This window comes from Dermacentor albipictus, chromosome 1, assembly GCF_038994185.2.
Source record: "Dermacentor albipictus isolate Rhodes 1998 colony chromosome 1, USDA_Dalb.pri_finalv2, whole genome shotgun sequence".
NCBI classification, from domain to species: Eukaryota; Metazoa; Arthropoda; class Arachnida; order Ixodida; family Ixodidae; genus Dermacentor; species Dermacentor albipictus.
In genome coordinates this window covers 337,932,931-337,950,353 of record NC_091821.1, presented here as the reverse complement: position 1 = coordinate 337,950,353, position 17,423 = coordinate 337,932,931, and the positions used below count along the sequence as shown (strand labels likewise).

The window sequence follows — 17,423 nt, the reverse complement described above, 5'->3', positions numbered from 1 at the left end:
TGACACCGGCAAAACTACAAACCTTACTTTGTGTAGTCTCTTTGCTATTACCATTAATGCTCCACCTTTCTGATGAAACAGTGACCTTTCTCTTTGCTCAGCATTAATGTTCGTATCTTTTTACGCTTTTGTTTTTAATTTGCGGTCGCCAGCTGCGGGCACTAACCACTATGGCATCCAAGATTTACGGTGCCGCATGACACAACACATGCAAATGTCGGACACCGTGAGCCCCATCGATGCATTGCTCTCGGCAAGATCTGCACCGCCTGCGCTGGCACTCCTGGTGGGATCGGAGCTGCGCAGGGCAGTCTCCCACAGCTTCTCGCTATTAATTGGTAGCGAGGAGCTGTGGGACACTGCCCTGTGCAGCTCCGATCCCACCCTACAGGACCAAGTCCTGAGGTGGGCTTGAGGAGGTAGCGGAGGCCTACCGTGACTGGTAGACGGACTTCTAGCCACATAATGTGGTGACGGACGCCTGCTGGGATTGGAGTACTTAGACCTCCCTCTCTCCCCCTCCAGCCCCTCCCCTCTCTTAAAAGGGGAATAAAGTTCATTCATTCATTCGTCCTAACCACACAGTTATGGCACGATCTTCTTGCAGTTTGTTTGTGCTTACTAACAGGATACTATTGACCAGGAATGCACTGGGAATTGGAAGTTTTTAATGCTGAAACTTTACAACATTGAATTAATGGAATTAGTAAGGTAACGAAGTTTTTTCCTGCAAGTACAACTTAGTTTGTGTAGAAGTAAAGAAACCTCCATGCAAAATGTTGCGTTCAAAAATATACTGAACAAAGCGGCGCCATTACTGCACGCTAAAGTGCTACATCACCCAGCAGTAACATGGCTTCTCATCATGATGTCAGAAATTATGAGGCATCCGTGGCACGCTTAAAAATTGTAGCGGTGATGTGCTCGGATTTTTTTTTTTTTTTCGCTAACCACCCTGTGCACAGGTCATCTGCTTAGGTGCTATTTAAAGGCGGCTAATAAGAAAATTAGACAATGCCAGCACTACTGCTTTGCCAAGATTGCTTCAACGTTACCCCTACTCATTTGTAATCAATTTAGATTCAGTTAAATCTTGTTGCAGTTGGCCTTTGATGCAGTTTTGGGGTAAATTACGGGTGTGCTGGCTTTCAGCCTTGGTGACAATGTTTCAGCCCGGAAACAATGTTTGCCACTCCCTTTAAGAAGCACAAGTCACGCTTAAGGTAACGTTGAGTCTTGTGATGTGTTTTCAGTAAGGGTGTGCAAATATCTGAAAATTTCGAATGTTATTGAATATTATATTATTAATATTCATATTCAGTTCGAAAACTAGGCATTCAAAACAAATCGAACATATTGCTGGCTGTGCGGGAGCAAACATGGGTCTTAGCGTTTATTTTTATCTAATTTAAGAAAGTGTGTCTGATATTGTGCTGCATCTTGCGATAATTTCATGCTACTAGTGAAATTTCACCTGTAAAACACCCTTCTCCACTAGATCTGAGCTTTGCAGGAGAGCCAGCCTCAGTAGCAAGGGGCATGGGTTAGCTAATAGTGAAGGTGCATGCATTTGCAAGTTCCATCCCCAATCCTGAGCTTATTGGTTGACAGCAAATTCGATCAGTGATGGCTGGTACAGGGTAAGCGCCTCTTAGTTTACAGGAAATTGATGCTGTATAATAAGATACAGCTTGGCAAGAACAGACATTCACCGAAAATTAATCGATCTTATAAAGCTAACATGAGCTAGATACTCTTTCAGTATAACGGCTTACTAGTTTAAGTTTTTTACCAATGACAGTGTAATTGCAATGTTCCAACATCATGTTAAAATAAACAAACTTTCTAATAAATGCATGTGCATATCCTTATTTGATAATCAATTCAATATTCAATGCTAAGTATTCATATTTGATTCGTATTTGAAAACCCCTAGTTTCTGTGCTCCGAGACTTAGTTTTTAGTTTAGTAAAATTTAGTTTACGAGTAGGCCACCATCTCGTTTGCAATGGTTTGTAGAATTAGTCACGAAAAGCAAAATATAAAGAAAAGTGGACTGCACAGACATGTTGTAGTTTCTATGCAGCGATAAAAATCTGTTTGAAGTTGATAACAATGTATGCTAAGTGTACGTAAACTTACATTGTGTGAAGAAAAACTACAGCTTTCATATTTTTTTGTGATTGCTGGAATTGGAAACATGCTACATTTTATGTGGTATAAAATGTTGTGTGTTGTAATAGTTCTGCGGGAACCCGCAAGGTGGAGAGAAGCAACTAATTAAGGGAAAATGAGACATTCACTCGATCATAGCATTTGCTATGAAGGAAACCCATACGGGTTCCTCGAAAGAAAAACCTTGCAGTTGAAGAAAAATTAGTCCTGGTCTGGGACTTGAACCTGGGACCACTGCCTTTCGGGGCAGCAGCTTTACCATCTGAGCTAACCAGGCGCCTAGTAGACAGAAGGACAAAGTCGAATATGTCAACAATTTTTGACAAATTCGGCTTCGCCCTGCTATCTGCTATCCACCTTGCAGAAACCCTCAAGGTGGAGGGAAGTAATTAAGGGAAAATGAGACATCCACCCAATTGTAGCAATTGCTACAAAGGAAATCCATATGGGTTCCTCGAAAGAAAAGCCTTGCAGTTGAAGAAAAATTCGTCTTGGTCCGGGACTCGAACCTGCGACCACCGCATTACTGGGGCTGCCGCTCTACCACCTGAGCTAACCAGGCAGCTAGTAGATGGCAGGGAGGAGTCAAATTTGTCAACAACTCGAAGCAAAGGCAAGCGTTTGACATAATAGTTCTGCGGAAACCCGCAAGGTGAAGAGAAGTAATTAGGGAAAAACGAGACATCCACTCGATTACTTTATATGTACTATAAGGTGCAATTTACAGAATTGTGATATCATTTCTCACTGCTGAGTTAGAGCTGTAAACGTAATAATTTTGTTTCATGGAAGTTTTATTTTTTTTCCAATATTTATTAAAATATGGACGACCTAAATGAAAGATTTGCAGCCAACATGCATTCTATTTTACCTTTTTCATTTAAATGCAATAAACCTCGTCAATCTTGTTGCAGCGGTTGCCGAGAGAAACGATTTCACTTTTACCATGTACGGTCTAATCTTAATAATTCGAACTCGAAGGGGCCCGAAAATGTGTTCGCATCAAAGGACGTTCGAATTAGAGGAAGCTAATTGAATGGATGACTTACCTGCAGTGGCACCTGTGCACTGAGCTGACACATGAGTGTCACAAGATTTATTCACACATATTTACAAATTAGTCGGTTATTAGCTGTATCGGTGCTCATACTATGACAGGAGGTGGTGAGTGCATGCGTGTATAATAAAAGGAAACATGTCCCGTGATAATTGCCCCCTTGAACATCCAGTACGCTTCATAGCGCTACACTGCTGTATTGGGGGGTAGTTGACTTTCGGAAACCGCCACTATGCATTGCGCCTGCTTTACGCGCTCCGAAGACATTGGCGAGGATTACAAAGGCGGAGTCGGCACTATTGCTAACAGCGGCGAATTGCTTCAATGAAAAACATGGCACTGAACAGCAAGGAGCTTGGTAGCAAACGTCGACATAGCTAGGCTTAGCGTTGCCGTGGTGTGGCTATGACTGCCAGCGGATCTGCGTTCGAGAACGTCAGAACGAGGCGGCACGATAATCAAAATGGCGGTGGTGGTGGCTTTGATTAACGCCGTTTCGGACCTGCGGTCATGGCAAGAAGTCCGGAAAGTCGGATGGCGAAGGTTCTAAAAGCGAAAGCTTTACTGACTGCGTCGAGGCGAGTTTCGCCATCGCCAGCAATTTCACCTTCATTTGACCGCAGCTGTGCGGTAGCCTTGGTAACGCAGCACGTGGCTCCCCGCACTGAGCTCCATGGCCACTGCTGGCTTGGCGTGTGCACTCTCCGCAGCTGGGTCGCCGCCTGACCACATGACTCGCCGCGTGCCGGGCTAATTGGAACGCCATGCTTGCCTAGTCGGTGTGAGCTTGGCCATGGATGAGAGCGAGGCCGGGCCGTCTTCTCTGAGCATTGCGCGGGAGCGGAAGGCTTTGAGCCGTCGTCGCCAAGCGGCGTCTGACCACCCCGCGGTTATCGCCCGGCGAGCTGCTTCACTGGAGAGGGTGCGGAATGAAACAGGCGTCGCACCGTTGAGATCAGTGTAGCGACCGCCTTTGTGCCCTCTCTGTTTGTGCTTTGACACTGCACATGTTCGCGCTGTCTCTTTGCATGTCTAGCATTTGCGCTTTCCCTGTGGCACAACAGGCGTCGCACCGACGAATGATGGATGTCTACCCAAGCTTAATCAGTCATGTCAAGCCACTGACCTAGGCACAGCCGTCAGTGATTGTATCCCTAAGTATAATAATTACAGCTAAATCGAAGGTTAACCATGTGAAACCAAGACTTAACCAGGCTAAACCAAGCTTTTGCTTTGCATATCCAAGGTTAGCGGAGCTAAGCCGCAGCCAGTTTTCTGCTTCCGAAATTCTAGACTCTTATACATTGACTCTATAGATTACATGGTGGTGCCGTGACACTGACAGAAGTCACTAACCCATCACAAACAGAAGTAATTAGAGATGCGTGCCTGTACGCCCTTGCGCACAAATTTCTGCCACACTTTTTTTTCTCTTCGCGTGCAGCATTGAGAACTCTCTCCAAAGCTTTTCCTCTATGGAGCGGTCGGAGCAATGCTAGTCGGAGGCACCGCCGCGCGATTTGGCGCACTGCCGAGAACATTTTCAGAGCGCAGTATGTTCAATTTAACTATCGCAAATTCTTGCGTGTTCAAATTACCGGGCATTTTCGCCCACTGGAATACACATAGCTTTGACGGGACAACAGCTTCAGTTGAAATAAACCGGAAGTTTGAATTAAGCATGTTCAAATTAACGAGATTCAACTGTATTTAGACTGGAGCCCCTGAGCTAAAGCTTCCTTTTAATTGTTGCATGTTAAACAAATGCTCACATCAACCCACGTAATAGTGACACATGCACAGCATTGATGAAGTGCCAAGAAAGACTGCAGGAGGTGCACCACCATGTACCATCAGTCCACATCTTGCAACTGTTGTAATCACACCAGAGACAAAGGAGTAGTCTGCAGTTAAAGAGGCACTAAAGGTAAATATTAAGCTAAAGTGGTAGAATAACGCGCAGCAATGTCAAAGGCGTCGATATTATCTTGAGTAGAGCTTTAGTGATTGAGAAATTTAGTTAACTGCAAAGTCACGATTTGAGACTCATCTGGAACATTCAAATAACAGGCACTCGTCATTATAATTCTGTCTCTAGTATTCAGCCGCTTGTAATAAAAAGATCATTGCATTGCATTATAAGGTGGAAGGAAATGCTACTTGTCTACTTCTATTCTATTCGATTCTTGAACAATTACGTGGTGATTCTAAAGGTTTCATTTTCACACAATTCTGCACCACCCGCGCTTTTGTGTTTGAATAGTTTCGTTATCGCGTAGTGCCGCGCTGGTTTTGCTGGCTTGCGAAACTCTCATAAAGTGCAAGTAGCAGAGAATGCTATACCAACAGCACGAGCCATCAGTAGCATGTCACTTTCTTCACAGCTTAAATAACTGAGATGGAACCCAGCATTGCGAGCCGGTGGGTTGTTGTCAGGGTTGTTAACAAGGTTTATCGCAATAAGTTTCAAAGATCGTGTTTATGATTTGGCCCGTGCTTTCCCTTTTGCTTTCCATTGTCTTGGCTCAGTTTCCGGCTGCACTTTTTCGTTTTGCACAAAAAACTGCAGTGTTGGCTGTCGAGCACCGTTTTACTAACTGACTGCAATAAAGGGCAGTGATGGCATATGCACTGTCAGGACTCCGCACTGAGGGGCGGGCGATTTGAATTGCACTAGGGTTATTTTGACCCATCATTTTCTCTTACACGAAGTCGTTTCTTGGCACAAAGAAAGCACTGCAAGGTTTCTGTAATGTTATGACAGTCCACATTGACTTAATAATTGCGTTTAGTGTCCCCTTAAGGGATGCGTGCAACACAGCGCAGCCTGAATGAACCTGCTTTCTAAACATTCTTGAAACTTGAAATAAGACCAATGAAAAGGGAAAAGGATTCACAGTTGCAGGTCTGCAGAATTGTGCAAGCTATCACTGTTCATTACTGTTCGTTGTTTTGCACTCTGGGTGAGTGATTATATTTGGGTTAATTGTCTTCTGCATTGATCTTGCAGCACCACGTGCCAGTCCATTGGGTGAGAGCAGCTGCTTGCTGGAGTGGCAGCCTGTGAAGCCCGTGGGCGATGACCCCATCAGCTACGTTGTGCAGCTGCAGCATTCGGGCAACTCTGAATTCTCTGTGGCAAGTGCTGACTTTTTGGTTGTGCCTGTGTGGCATTATTGTGGCAGTGATTCATTAGTGCCATTGAGGTGAACAGTTAATGCTCTGGGATGCATGTACTTTGCACCTTCTCTCCATCAGTAGGTGGCATTGTTGTTTCTTAAGAACAAATTGACGGCAATCTGTTTCTTGTTGGTGAACGCATACAAATCGAAAACTCTACTGTACAGTGGATGGTACAGAATGAGGGGTGCATATGATTTGCATTGGATGCGAGTGCTATGCAAACTGGGCAGCCAGTTATTTTCTTTCTACCAATGTCATGCAGACAGTTAATTTTCTTTGCACTTTTAATTATAAGCATCTCGATTCAATCTTACTCTTACTGGCTATCGGGCCATTAACATTACCTGGTAAAAGCAGGCTCAGCTTATTTGTTGAGCTGATGTTTGCCCGTCACACTCATGTAAATATTATCCAGTTGAGCTTAGCCAGCTTGATTGTGCAAGGATAAGATGACTAAGCTTGAACTTCTTGTAAGGTGCATTTAAATCTGGAAAGGCAATCAGCTGTTTGGACCCAGCAACAAAACACCTGACATGCACTTAGCCATCTCTCCTTGACACAGGCTGTCACTGTGACCTCAGCCTGGTGGGAATAAGCAATGTAAATGGTGTTGGGTTAGGTTTTCTCATTCCGACTTCAGATTTAACCCACTTGCATCTGGTTCACATAAAGGAAAACTGTGTTGCTCTTTGGGTTGGGAAGCTGCAAAGTGTAAAAGTGTCTGTGGCTTTGTAATCATGTCCCACAGGTGTATCGTGGTCGGGACACCAGTTGCACCCTGAGCAACCTTGTGCCACGGGGTGCCTTCCACTGGGCCCGTGTGGCCGCCGTGCGCCACTGTCCACAGAGCCCCGAGCCCCTGTGTGGTCCGTATGGGCCTGCCACCTCCTTCCAGCTAAGTGCCCCCTCTGCGCCTGCCTCCGAGCCAGCCAGCGAGTCTGCCACTGGTGCAGCTCGTAGCACAACTTGGACCCTTGGAGACCAGCAGTGGGCAGGGCTCCTGGTCGGTGGCTTCACCCTGGCAGCTGTCCTGGTGGCTGTGCTGCTTCAAGAGCTGGTATCCTGGACACAATGACCAACACAGGTTGGCATTGCATTTGTAATTTCTTCTTTTATTTGACAATACGGCGATAGCACAATAACATTGTACTGTGATCGTTCCATGGGAATAATGGGTAGTACGCAGATTCACCTAATTTCTGCTTGTGGCTTCATACATTCTTGGGGCTTTATTAAAGTAAATAGCTTTCTTTGGATTTGTTTTTTTACCATTTTCGTGGTTTGTGGGAGGTTTGTGTTCTCTTCCTCTCTCCCTCATTCACTCTTTCTCACTGGCTCTCTCTGGCTCTTTCTCACTGGATCTCTTGTTCACTCTTATCTTGCTTGTTCATGTGCTTGTTTGGGCTGTTCGCTTACTTTAAGTCATCAGCAATAGCTTCTGCGTAATTTTTTATGCTTTTTTTTTTCCAGATTTCCCAGTAGTAAACATGATTTCTAGATGCATAAGGGCAATAAGTCACTGTGCATGTACATATTCATTGTGCATTGTTGCTTTTGTAGCTCAATACTTAATCTAAAATAGTCAACTTGCAGTCACAAAGTCACTTGAAACCAGAAGCATGAAGCTTAGACAAATTCATCTGCTGTACCCATCATTCCTGTGCTGACTGAAATGCCATACTTGTAGACTTGTAGCTCCCATAGACACCAGTGCCAGAGTTATTTTTAGTATCTTTTGGTAGAACGCTCTATGGGCGATATTAGGTGCTGAAAGAGTAGGCCCAGTGGCACTCTAGTGTTGCGTAGATAAAGAGGAAGAAAGGAATGTTTAGGCAGTGTGGGGTCCGCTACTCCCCTACAATCGGCATAGCTCTTGACGCTTTCCCGACTCAAAGATTTGTAGTATGTGTTGTGCATATAGAAAATCAGCCATATGACCTCTAGATTAGTGCACAGATTCAGTGGTGTCAGAAGATTCACAGATCACAGGGTTTGGAGGTTACTGCAGGTTTGCAGTATTATGTAGTATGTTAAGGTAATACATATAGTGAGGTGTCATTGTTGCTGGTGTAAACCTATTGTGGATTTAAACAGGAATTCTTTTTGTACAACGCCTTTCTGGTTTCTTTTGCTTGACCCCATCAAGCTGCCTAAATAACTTCTTTTTTTTCTCTCTTTCTGTTCATGTACATTGCCATGTTCTGTATGGCATACAACAAATGACCTTTTAGTTCATTAACAAAACAAAACGAACGGCCCCTAGGATTCATATCTCAAGGTGTGTAAGGCATGATTTTGTGACTAATTGGAGATAACCTTTAAATGTTGCACTAGTACACTTACGTTAACTTAGTAACGAGATAGCCATCAGTTTTGCTAGCGGAAGAAGCCGAAACTGCCCTCGAAACAAAACCCAAACCACTGCCCGCGCACGCGTGTTGATGCACGAGCAGTAGTATATAGAGGCGCTGAAGCAAACTAACTCTAAAACAAACCATGCAATGAAAATCAAAAGAGGGATGCGCGAGATAAAATTTCCCTGTATTCCATATAGTGGCAGCACATGCCAGGAAAGAAAAAAAATAACTGGCGTGCTTTTTAAACATACAGACGGCGCCCTAAATATACGGCATTGACCATTTTGGACTTGTTCACTGCACCGTAGATTTACGTCATTGAGCCTGAAAGGGTTAAAAAGCCTTCCTAGAGCATGCCAAAAATAAGCATTTTCGACAGGAGATATTTGGGGTGGGGTGGGGACTTGTACTAACGAAAGTCTGTTGTAATATGTTAGCTCTATGCCTACAGAACTTGATTTTCTGTCATGCTCTTCTTTGCACATTTATCAAAATATGTTGTGTTGGTACATGGAATACTGGCAGGCATTCATGCTTACATGTGAGAAAAATGCTTTATGTGGACTGGTTACTATGGTCTACTTTCTTTAATGTAATAGCTTTGAGTATTTAAAATGATCACTCCACAAAGTATAGCCATAGCCCTAAAAGGGCTGCAGTATTTAAAAATAAATAAAGTGTCTTACTCTTGCAATGCATTGGACTGGTGCTGTTTCGGTTAAGCCTTACTAGCTTACTTGGTTACACAGGTAAAGTGTCCGTGTTTGAGTTGCTCTATGATACAAGTATAAATGTTTATTGCAGTCAGTAAATGTTTATTGGCACTTTTGCACAATGGTATTGCACAATGACAATGTGTCGGCCAACAAGCTTTAGTATTACAACATTTGCAATTGTACAAGTTTGCGCGAACTGTGCACAAACTCATTATCCAGGTTCGCTCTTTTATTATCTGTGCATCGAGGCTTGCATAAAGCTCGTCACTATGAGATGTGACAAAATCTTATTTTTTTTCCCTCCCATTCAGGGCACAGCTACTGCACTGATGATCCATTCTCGCAGTGCACCGAAGGAAAGCTTGCCTTTGATGCCAGCTGCAGAAGCAATCTGTAAACGTGGGCCAAACTGTGCGTGGAGCTTTTCGCCGATCGACCCCAACTGGACTCTGTGCATGAACTCGTCGTAGGCACGGTGTCTCTCCTCGTCTGTCGGCGTGCCGCCACCCGTCTCGCTTCCGAGAAGTGTTGCGCACACGCCTATTGGAGCTTCGCGCTCAGGGTCTAGAAGCCGTAGATGATGCACTTGTTTCCCTGCACTCTTGTTGTGAGGCAATCTCTGAAGCCTGCTTGTGGTCCAATGTGGCTCTTCTGTCCTGGGCACTATTGCTGTGAAAGAATGGGTGGGGCGGGGGAGTGCTGTGGGTTGGTGGGGCATCGTGCAATGTTGTCTGCCTTTCTTGGCACTCAATGTCATGACCTCTCTGTTTCTATGTCTGTTGGCTGCTTGGTACCATGTGGGCTTTTAAATGTGTGTGTGTGTGCGTGTCTGGATGTCTGTGATGTCTTGCATGATGAAGGGCTCTCTTAGTTCCAGGTGAGTGCTCCTGTGTGTGTGCATGTAGAAATGTGTGCATACTGTGCACGCTGCAGCAATGTGCATGTTTCAAGTGTGGCTTTCTGAACCTGGCAGAACTTGTGATCTCTGTTGCTTCTGTGCTTTTACAAAGTTGACATGTTGGGGATGTTAAATGGACAAAGGTCTTCAGCCAGGCTTAACACTCTGGGGTAACTTCAAGGCTCAGGGGTGTGGTACACATTTACATTGGCAGCAGTGCTGACAAGTCCACTTTTCCTGTTTATCAATTTTTTTCCCCAAGTATTTCAATGCATGTTCATATTGCCACTTTTATTGGTGGGGTCATCTGTGCGAGACATTTGCTAATGCGCACCACGTTTTGTCTGGTCACACAACTGCGTCCTGTAGTTAAGTCTTCCCATTCCTTGCAATGGACCAGATGTGCTCAGCCAGTGCCAGATCTCTCGAACACTTTTTTTTTTTCCTTCCTGTCTCATTTTTCTTGTTTCTTCACAATACTCGAGCCTTTTGGATCACTTACTCATTTCTCTTTTCTCTTTGGTTCCTCGGTTGGCACCTTACAATACTGAGCCAGCCACCATATATGTACACTTTATACACTTTTTTTCCCCCTTTATTGCAAATATGAGGTTCAACATTTGGACCCCTTTGGAGATTGTTGTAATGTCACAGTTCCTGGAACAAATCGCTGAGAATGTCTTCTGGCATTTGACAAGCCGGTCAACTGTGTTATACTGTCGCTGATGCTTTTGGGTGCAGTTGTTCAAAACTCATTGTGGAATCCTAGTGTGTCATTGCAGTCTGTGAGCCGCATTGTTCTCCCACGAATGAATGTCTAGTGTTGCAGCACTCCCGGTGCCACATTGGGTCTTGACTCGAAGTAATGCATTACTCTTGTGTTTTTTTTTTTTTTTTCAAAACTGGGTGTATCTATGTGTGTGTGCGCGTGTGTGTGCGTGTGCGCATGTGTGTGCACGTGCGTATGTGTGCGCACGCACGCTGTTCTTGTATGCCTTATTTTTTACAGATGTATAAAACTTCCTTCTGGGATGTACTTACTCGCTTTGTTGTTGTTGTTTTAGAGCTGTTGCCTTTTTTACACAGCCACTTGCATTTCCCAGCACAAGCCTTCAGTGTACTAGTTTGCTATGCAGTAAGCAGTCATAAGCCAGCAGCTACCTATTTGCACTCTGTTTACGGGCTACAAATTTTTTGTAACTTTGGGTTTTTATCAGATTTTGGCTTTGTTTATGCAACTGACTTCTGCCTTTGTTCAAACAATTTGCTTTGTTCAGCTGAAAAAAAAAAAGAGCCTTGCATTTTGCTTTGCTACGGTTTATGAAGTGCACTATGATGGTGCTTTCTGTGGCAGTTAGCATTTTATTGTGGCGAGAAAACAAAATGGGCTTACTGACAAGGTTTTCGAGACCTTACTTTGCTCATAGCCATTTGCATGGCCTCCTGCGTATCCCTTGCTTCCTGGATGGTGGGTCGCTCGGCATTGACCCTGCGCCAGGTTGGCCATAGCCACATCAATAATACATTTTGCATCCAAGCACTGCACACTCGCGCACGTTAATTGTGTAAAGTTGTTAGTAAATTTGCCATTATGCCCTGAAGTTCTTCTTTTCTCTCTTGCATGTCATTAGAAAAGTGTGGCATTGTCGCCTTGTTTTGTTAAACCCCTCCCAAGTAACTGACCAGTGCATTTGGGTTCTTTTGATGAAACTGTGCACATAGCATTGCAAGATCGAGCGTTACTGCCGGTGATCGGCACAGACATGTTGGCAGTAAAAATGCACTGCTGCATCATGCTGTGGTAATCAAAAAAACAAAACAAAAGGTGCTGATTGAAGGCCCAGTCAGGATTTAGGTAGAGCCCGTGATGACATAGTGTGGTTGGATTGTGGTGTGCTGGAAAATGGTGAGAGGGTATTCTCTCTCCCTTTTTTTTTCTATTTTAGGTGCAGTGACGTTGGCTTTTGTTTTTTTAGCGAGATTGGCTACTCTGGGAGCAAAAAAGCAGGACTTTACGGGATTCCTTGGAGAACAAGCATTTAGTCGCCGTTGCAGGCCCTTTGTCGTGCTGGGCATTTCTTTCGTTGCTCCGAACTTGACTGCAGAGTAAGTTCAGAGCGCTCTTGGGGCCCCCGACAGCACTGCATTATGTTTGTGAAGAAGTTTGTGCATATGTGAATGTGCAGGGATGAGTTATGAAAGTGAGCACTTGAGCGTGAGGTATTTTTGACATGCATGTGACCAGTCCACATTGTTTTATCTGTGCGCTGAAGTTTTTACATATCTATGGGTTTATTAACAGAAAAATTTTATTTTCTTAAATATACAGTAGTATTACTTGTCTATAATATATATATATACATATACATATTGAGATATATATATATATCTACAGAATGCGTCGTATATATAATATACATATGCTCTCCAGATGTTTTACACGCATTTCTTGTTACTTGTGTGTTCTGTTACTGACGAGTTTTCTTGGAAAAACAGCGAAGTGTCAAGGTACAGTGTGCATTCTTCCATAAGATAGTGTTTGCTGTAACTGTTCCTTCCTGTACACATATTGTTTTGCTCACTACAACTAATTTTCTTTTTTCGCTCTTGTATGATACCTGTATATTGCTAAATGAATAAACGTATTCACAACACATCTCTGCTTGTCACGATTTTTGACGGTGACCTCAAGAATGTTTACTCAGGTGGTCTTCAGCTTTCAATTGTGTTGCAATACATGAGAGTCAAGGCACTGTCTCCCGTGCAGAAATTTGCACATGATGGAGGAAAATGCAGTGTTGCAACACCCAACAGGAATTTGCATTCACAGACTGTGTAGGAATGTTCGAGTGACTTGGCGACAAGGCAGGTGGTGTAAGGACTACCCCCAATTCCTCGGAAGAGAGGAAGCATAATGTAGAACTTGTAGCTAGGCTAGTTGGTAATCCATCTAGGTAACAACTGCAGAGTGCAAGAAAACATGGGTGTATGTCTGATTTCTTTAAATAAACATGCAGACTTTTGTGAACTTTTCAAAGTTTAAAAATAATCTACAGTCAGCTTTGTCTTCTATGACAGGTATAGAAAGAGATATTAAAGCGATCAGGCTTTGTGCAAATTTACCAACCAAAGGGCATACTGATTGTACATGGCCAAAATGTGATTGTGCATGAGATTACAGATGTCGAAAAGCTGCATGGAAGGAACTTATTTTCAATAAGTGCCTTACTAACTGGAGCAACTATAAGTATGCTGCTGTTATGTGTATAAGAACAATTTCATTAGCAAAGAATAATGATGAAAATGCTATAATTTTTTGTCAAAAAGTAATGAACTGTAGGTTTCTCCGCTCTGGCAAGGCCATTCCAGTGCCCATAAATATTGACACATGGATTTGTTTATCTTTTGCGGGTGAACACTTTTCACCGTCCAACGAATGTTAGCACTCCGCGCAGGACGCGCCCGCATGTATCAGAAGTTTCTCATATGTTATCGATGGTTATATATGTTGTCACCCAAGCTTGTGTAATCTGATTGCATGTGCGACGCGAATTGTGTAGAAGTTTCGGGAAGACACGCGGGCACTACCGATTACACTGGAACCTTGGATGGCCCGTATATAAAGGCCGACGTGCTTGACAGCTGATCAGATTTTCCCCAATCGCCGACTGTGTTCGCCGCTGTCGCCATTCTTTGAGTGTAGCCTGTTTTGAGCACACAAGTTTGCCCACTAAAACGCTAGTTTCGTCATTCCCAGTTTTGCTGCTTTCTTCACCGTCACTACTACGTGACAATATTGACTCAGTTTATTTGTTACCAAAAGAATGGTTAGAATCATTAAATAATATTACTAAAGGCTTAGAACAGCGCTTTACAACTTGGCTGCCGGCAAACTTCGTAGGGGCCCTATCTGGGGATGGTAACTATGGAAGAGCTTCCGCGCATTGTTTGGCTGCTCCCTGGCACAGTTCAGGGTCCAGACGGCATTACATCAGGCATGTCGAAAATATTTGGCCTCTCCCCACAAGACTTGTCTAATATGTTAAACCATTCCCTCATGAATGCATGCTTTCCTCCTGACTGGAAACTTGCAAAAATAATCCCTCTGCTCAAAAAACAAGGAGCAGGAATGCATATATATATGGCCAATTGCACTAACTTCGAATGTTATGAAATTAATAGAAAGGGTATTGCAAATTCATGTAACGAATATTTTTCATATCCTGTATGTATCTATTTCTTAATTATCATAAATGTTATGCCTCACTCTGATTTGCTTTTTCATTTAGGTTTTTCTCTCTACCCCTTCCCTTTAACCTTTAACTGCCAGCTTCTTGGCCAATCCCCTTTGGTGGGTAAGCATCCCAAGTGAGGAACAAGCAAGCAAGCAAGCATGCAGAGTGCCCTAGAGGTATCATACAACACATCATAGTGCATATTTAGTTCTTTAATTCTTCATGTTAAATATTTGAGCGTTCACACCAAATATGGAATACAGTTCAAGATATGCAGTGGCCAACAGCTTTGTGGCATATACAATGCAGCACTTCAACAAAGTGGCGAGTGAATGTCTGGCTTTTTAAGTAACAACTCGTCCTGTGTTCTGTCGTCTTTGTGTTCTTTCATGACATCACTCTCATGAATGCCGTAATTCGCTTGCTAACAAACAAGCATGGCATCATGCACGCACAAGCAAACATGGACACCTCCCCCTCAATGACTGCGCACACTTGCTGACAAATCACTGGAGTGAGGAAACGTGGCAGCAGCAACGAGCGAATTGACCTTCGTGTTGCCTCTCGCTTTTTAAGCATCGAAAACACAGCCGCACATGAAGCTATCGACACTCGGCGCACGTGCGCTGTCCCCATCGCAGATCGCAGGGCCCGCGCGACCGCGACATAAGTCAAGATGTGCAGTACGTACGTGGCCAATAAAGTAGCGGCCACCGGAGTAAAACACCCCGGTGCTTTGCGCGCGATGGAAGACAGCGCACTATCTCCCCATTTTCCTCCCTTGAGCGAGACTGAGCCACCATCGCCGGCTATCACTCACACATACAGCATAGGGCGCACGGGTACGATTTTATCGCACTTACACCTTATGCGGAACATCACGACGACACCGACGACGACGGCAGAAATGCGCCTAGACTGTCCATATAATTGCTATTGCAATAAAGGTGAGTGAGCCAACGCACAAGTAGCCTTGCTTTTTCAGTGGGGAGTGAGTGAGTGAGTGAAAAACTTTATTAGCTCTAGATTCGCTGGTCTTCTGCGGTCTTCAATTGGCTTCGTCCATCTTCTAGCACAACGGTCGGTTGCCCTTAGTCCAGGGCTCCGCTGGATGCTGCTGCCAGTTAATTTGTGCTCGCCAAATCAGACCTTCTTGGTCGACCCTGGTCGACCCATATATAGTGGTCGACCCGCTGGAGAGCGCTCCCTACTCCGCACTCGGGTTTGGTATAACGGGTACCCAGTGGCGTAGCAATAAGGGGGGCCGGGGGGCCGTGGGCCCCGGGTGCAAGAGGCCAGCGGGGGGGGGGGGGGGGGGGGGGGGGGCGTGTCATATACGTTTGAAGACATCCGGAACTTGATATCCTCGCCTTCCTCGACTACAGGCGGGGGGGGGGGGGGAGGGGGGCTGACAGAAGACCTATGGGCCCAGGGTGCCAGACGACCTAGCTACGCCACAGCGGGTACCACGTCTATCTTCTGGCATGCCCACGTTATGTGATACATACAGCATGGGTGTTTCGTGGGGAGAAACTTTTGCTGATTTCGCTACCGAGAAGGTATTCCGCCAAGTAACACCGGAACCTAAAATCTCGCATGTGAATTTTCGCGGATGGTGTTGTGCCATGTTGTGCGCTCGGCCAATCGGTGCTTCAAAAACGCGCTCCCGTTAGCGTGAGCGCGAGAGTCGACTGGCCACCTGCGCGTCCCTAATGAAAGCGTGTGTGCAAAACAAAATAAGCAGAAGCGCATCGGTTGCGAGGTGGTGGTGGGGGGTACATGCCTTTGGTGAACGGTCGGTCCCGGAGGACCCGCCGTGTAAAGTTCCTCGATGAATGGATCCGCAGCGATGAAGAAGACAACTGATCGGCCTCCCTAAGCGATCATAGGGAGCTCCGACCGGCGCGGCGGCGGCACCATGAAGGAAATGGTGGGCGGCTGCTGCGTCTGCTCCGACGAGCGCGGCTGGGCAGAGAATCCACTCGTGTACTGCGACGGCCAGGGCTGCACCGTGGCCGTCCACCAAGGTAGAAACTCATTACTGCTGAGCAGGCATCCCGCGCTTGGCCGGCCAGGCAGGCTGCACGGCGAACGGACGCCGTTTGCGCGCTCCTCTCGCCTAACTATGGCGGCAGTCGTGCCGCGGACGTCGTAACGTCTAGTTGCCGCCATAAACACGGCATAAACTGTACCCATCGGGCTCCGATTGCGGTATGAAAAAGAACCCTTCAGTCCACTTTCACTCTGCCAGTATATTCGTGTACCTGCGAGCAGACCGTCAGTCCGGAGCTGTGCGCGCGTTGCGGCGCACGCACTCGGCGCGTCCTCGCATCACGGGCTTTGAAACGTTGGCCTGGGCTCGTTGCCCAGTGGAGTCATTTCGGACTTGCTTATTGACGCCGTCATGTTCCACTGCCTCCGTTACCCCGTTCGAGGTTAGCAGGGCTTGCCCTCACCAGCTTACCTGTCTCTCCGTGTCTTGTTTCAGGGAAATGCCATTTTGCGCGCTGCGGCTAGACAGCCGTTCAGCAAGCGTGAGGCGTGTGCAATACGTGCCATTTAGTTGCCAAAATGATCGTATAAATGTCATTGCTTCCGTGAACTTCGCTACTTGCGATGGAATTTCTTCACTCGATGACTGTCTGGCATAGCTAATGTCATCTGCCGCGCTGGTCGCAGATCTCAGTACTAGTTTCATGATGCGTAGCAGCGGTAGCTCGTCCAGTGACCTTACAGCTCACATTTTCCATACAGGTTCATTTCGATCCTCAATAGTGCGTCTCCTGTGTCTGATCCCGTGAC

General features: G+C 45.4%; 2 protein-coding genes across 9 annotated transcripts in view; both read left to right on the top strand.

Moving 5' to 3' along the window:
- The window catches only part of LOC135899997 (fibronectin type-III domain-containing protein 3A-like), a 91,977-nt gene extending 78,935 nt beyond the window's left edge, over positions 1-13,042 (top strand). For all 3 annotated transcript variants that reach the window (XM_065429530.2, XM_065429453.2, XM_065429585.1), the window contains exons 26-28: positions 6,243-6,370; positions 7,164-7,499; positions 9,800-13,042. In XM_065429530.2, the coding sequence (XP_065285602.1) occupies positions 6,243-6,370; positions 7,164-7,490 (455 nt within the window). In that variant the 3' untranslated portion in view covers positions 7,491-7,499; positions 9,800-13,042. The remainder of the gene's footprint in view (positions 1-6,242; positions 6,371-7,163; positions 7,500-9,799) is intronic.
- Positions 13,043-16,207: 3,165 nt separating this feature from the next.
- The window catches only part of Alh (coiled coil domain containing protein Alhambra), a 53,983-nt gene continuing 52,767 nt past the window's right edge, over positions 16,208-17,423 (top strand). The window contains exon 1 of one of the 6 annotated variants that reach the window (XM_065428591.1): positions 16,208-16,648. In XM_065428591.1, the coding sequence (XP_065284663.1) occupies positions 16,540-16,648 (109 nt within the window). In that variant the 5' untranslated portion in view covers positions 16,208-16,539. The remainder of the gene's footprint in view (positions 16,649-17,423) is intronic. The other 5 variants (XM_065428474.2, XM_065428363.1, XM_065428650.1 and 2 more) reach the window with 5 other exon arrangements.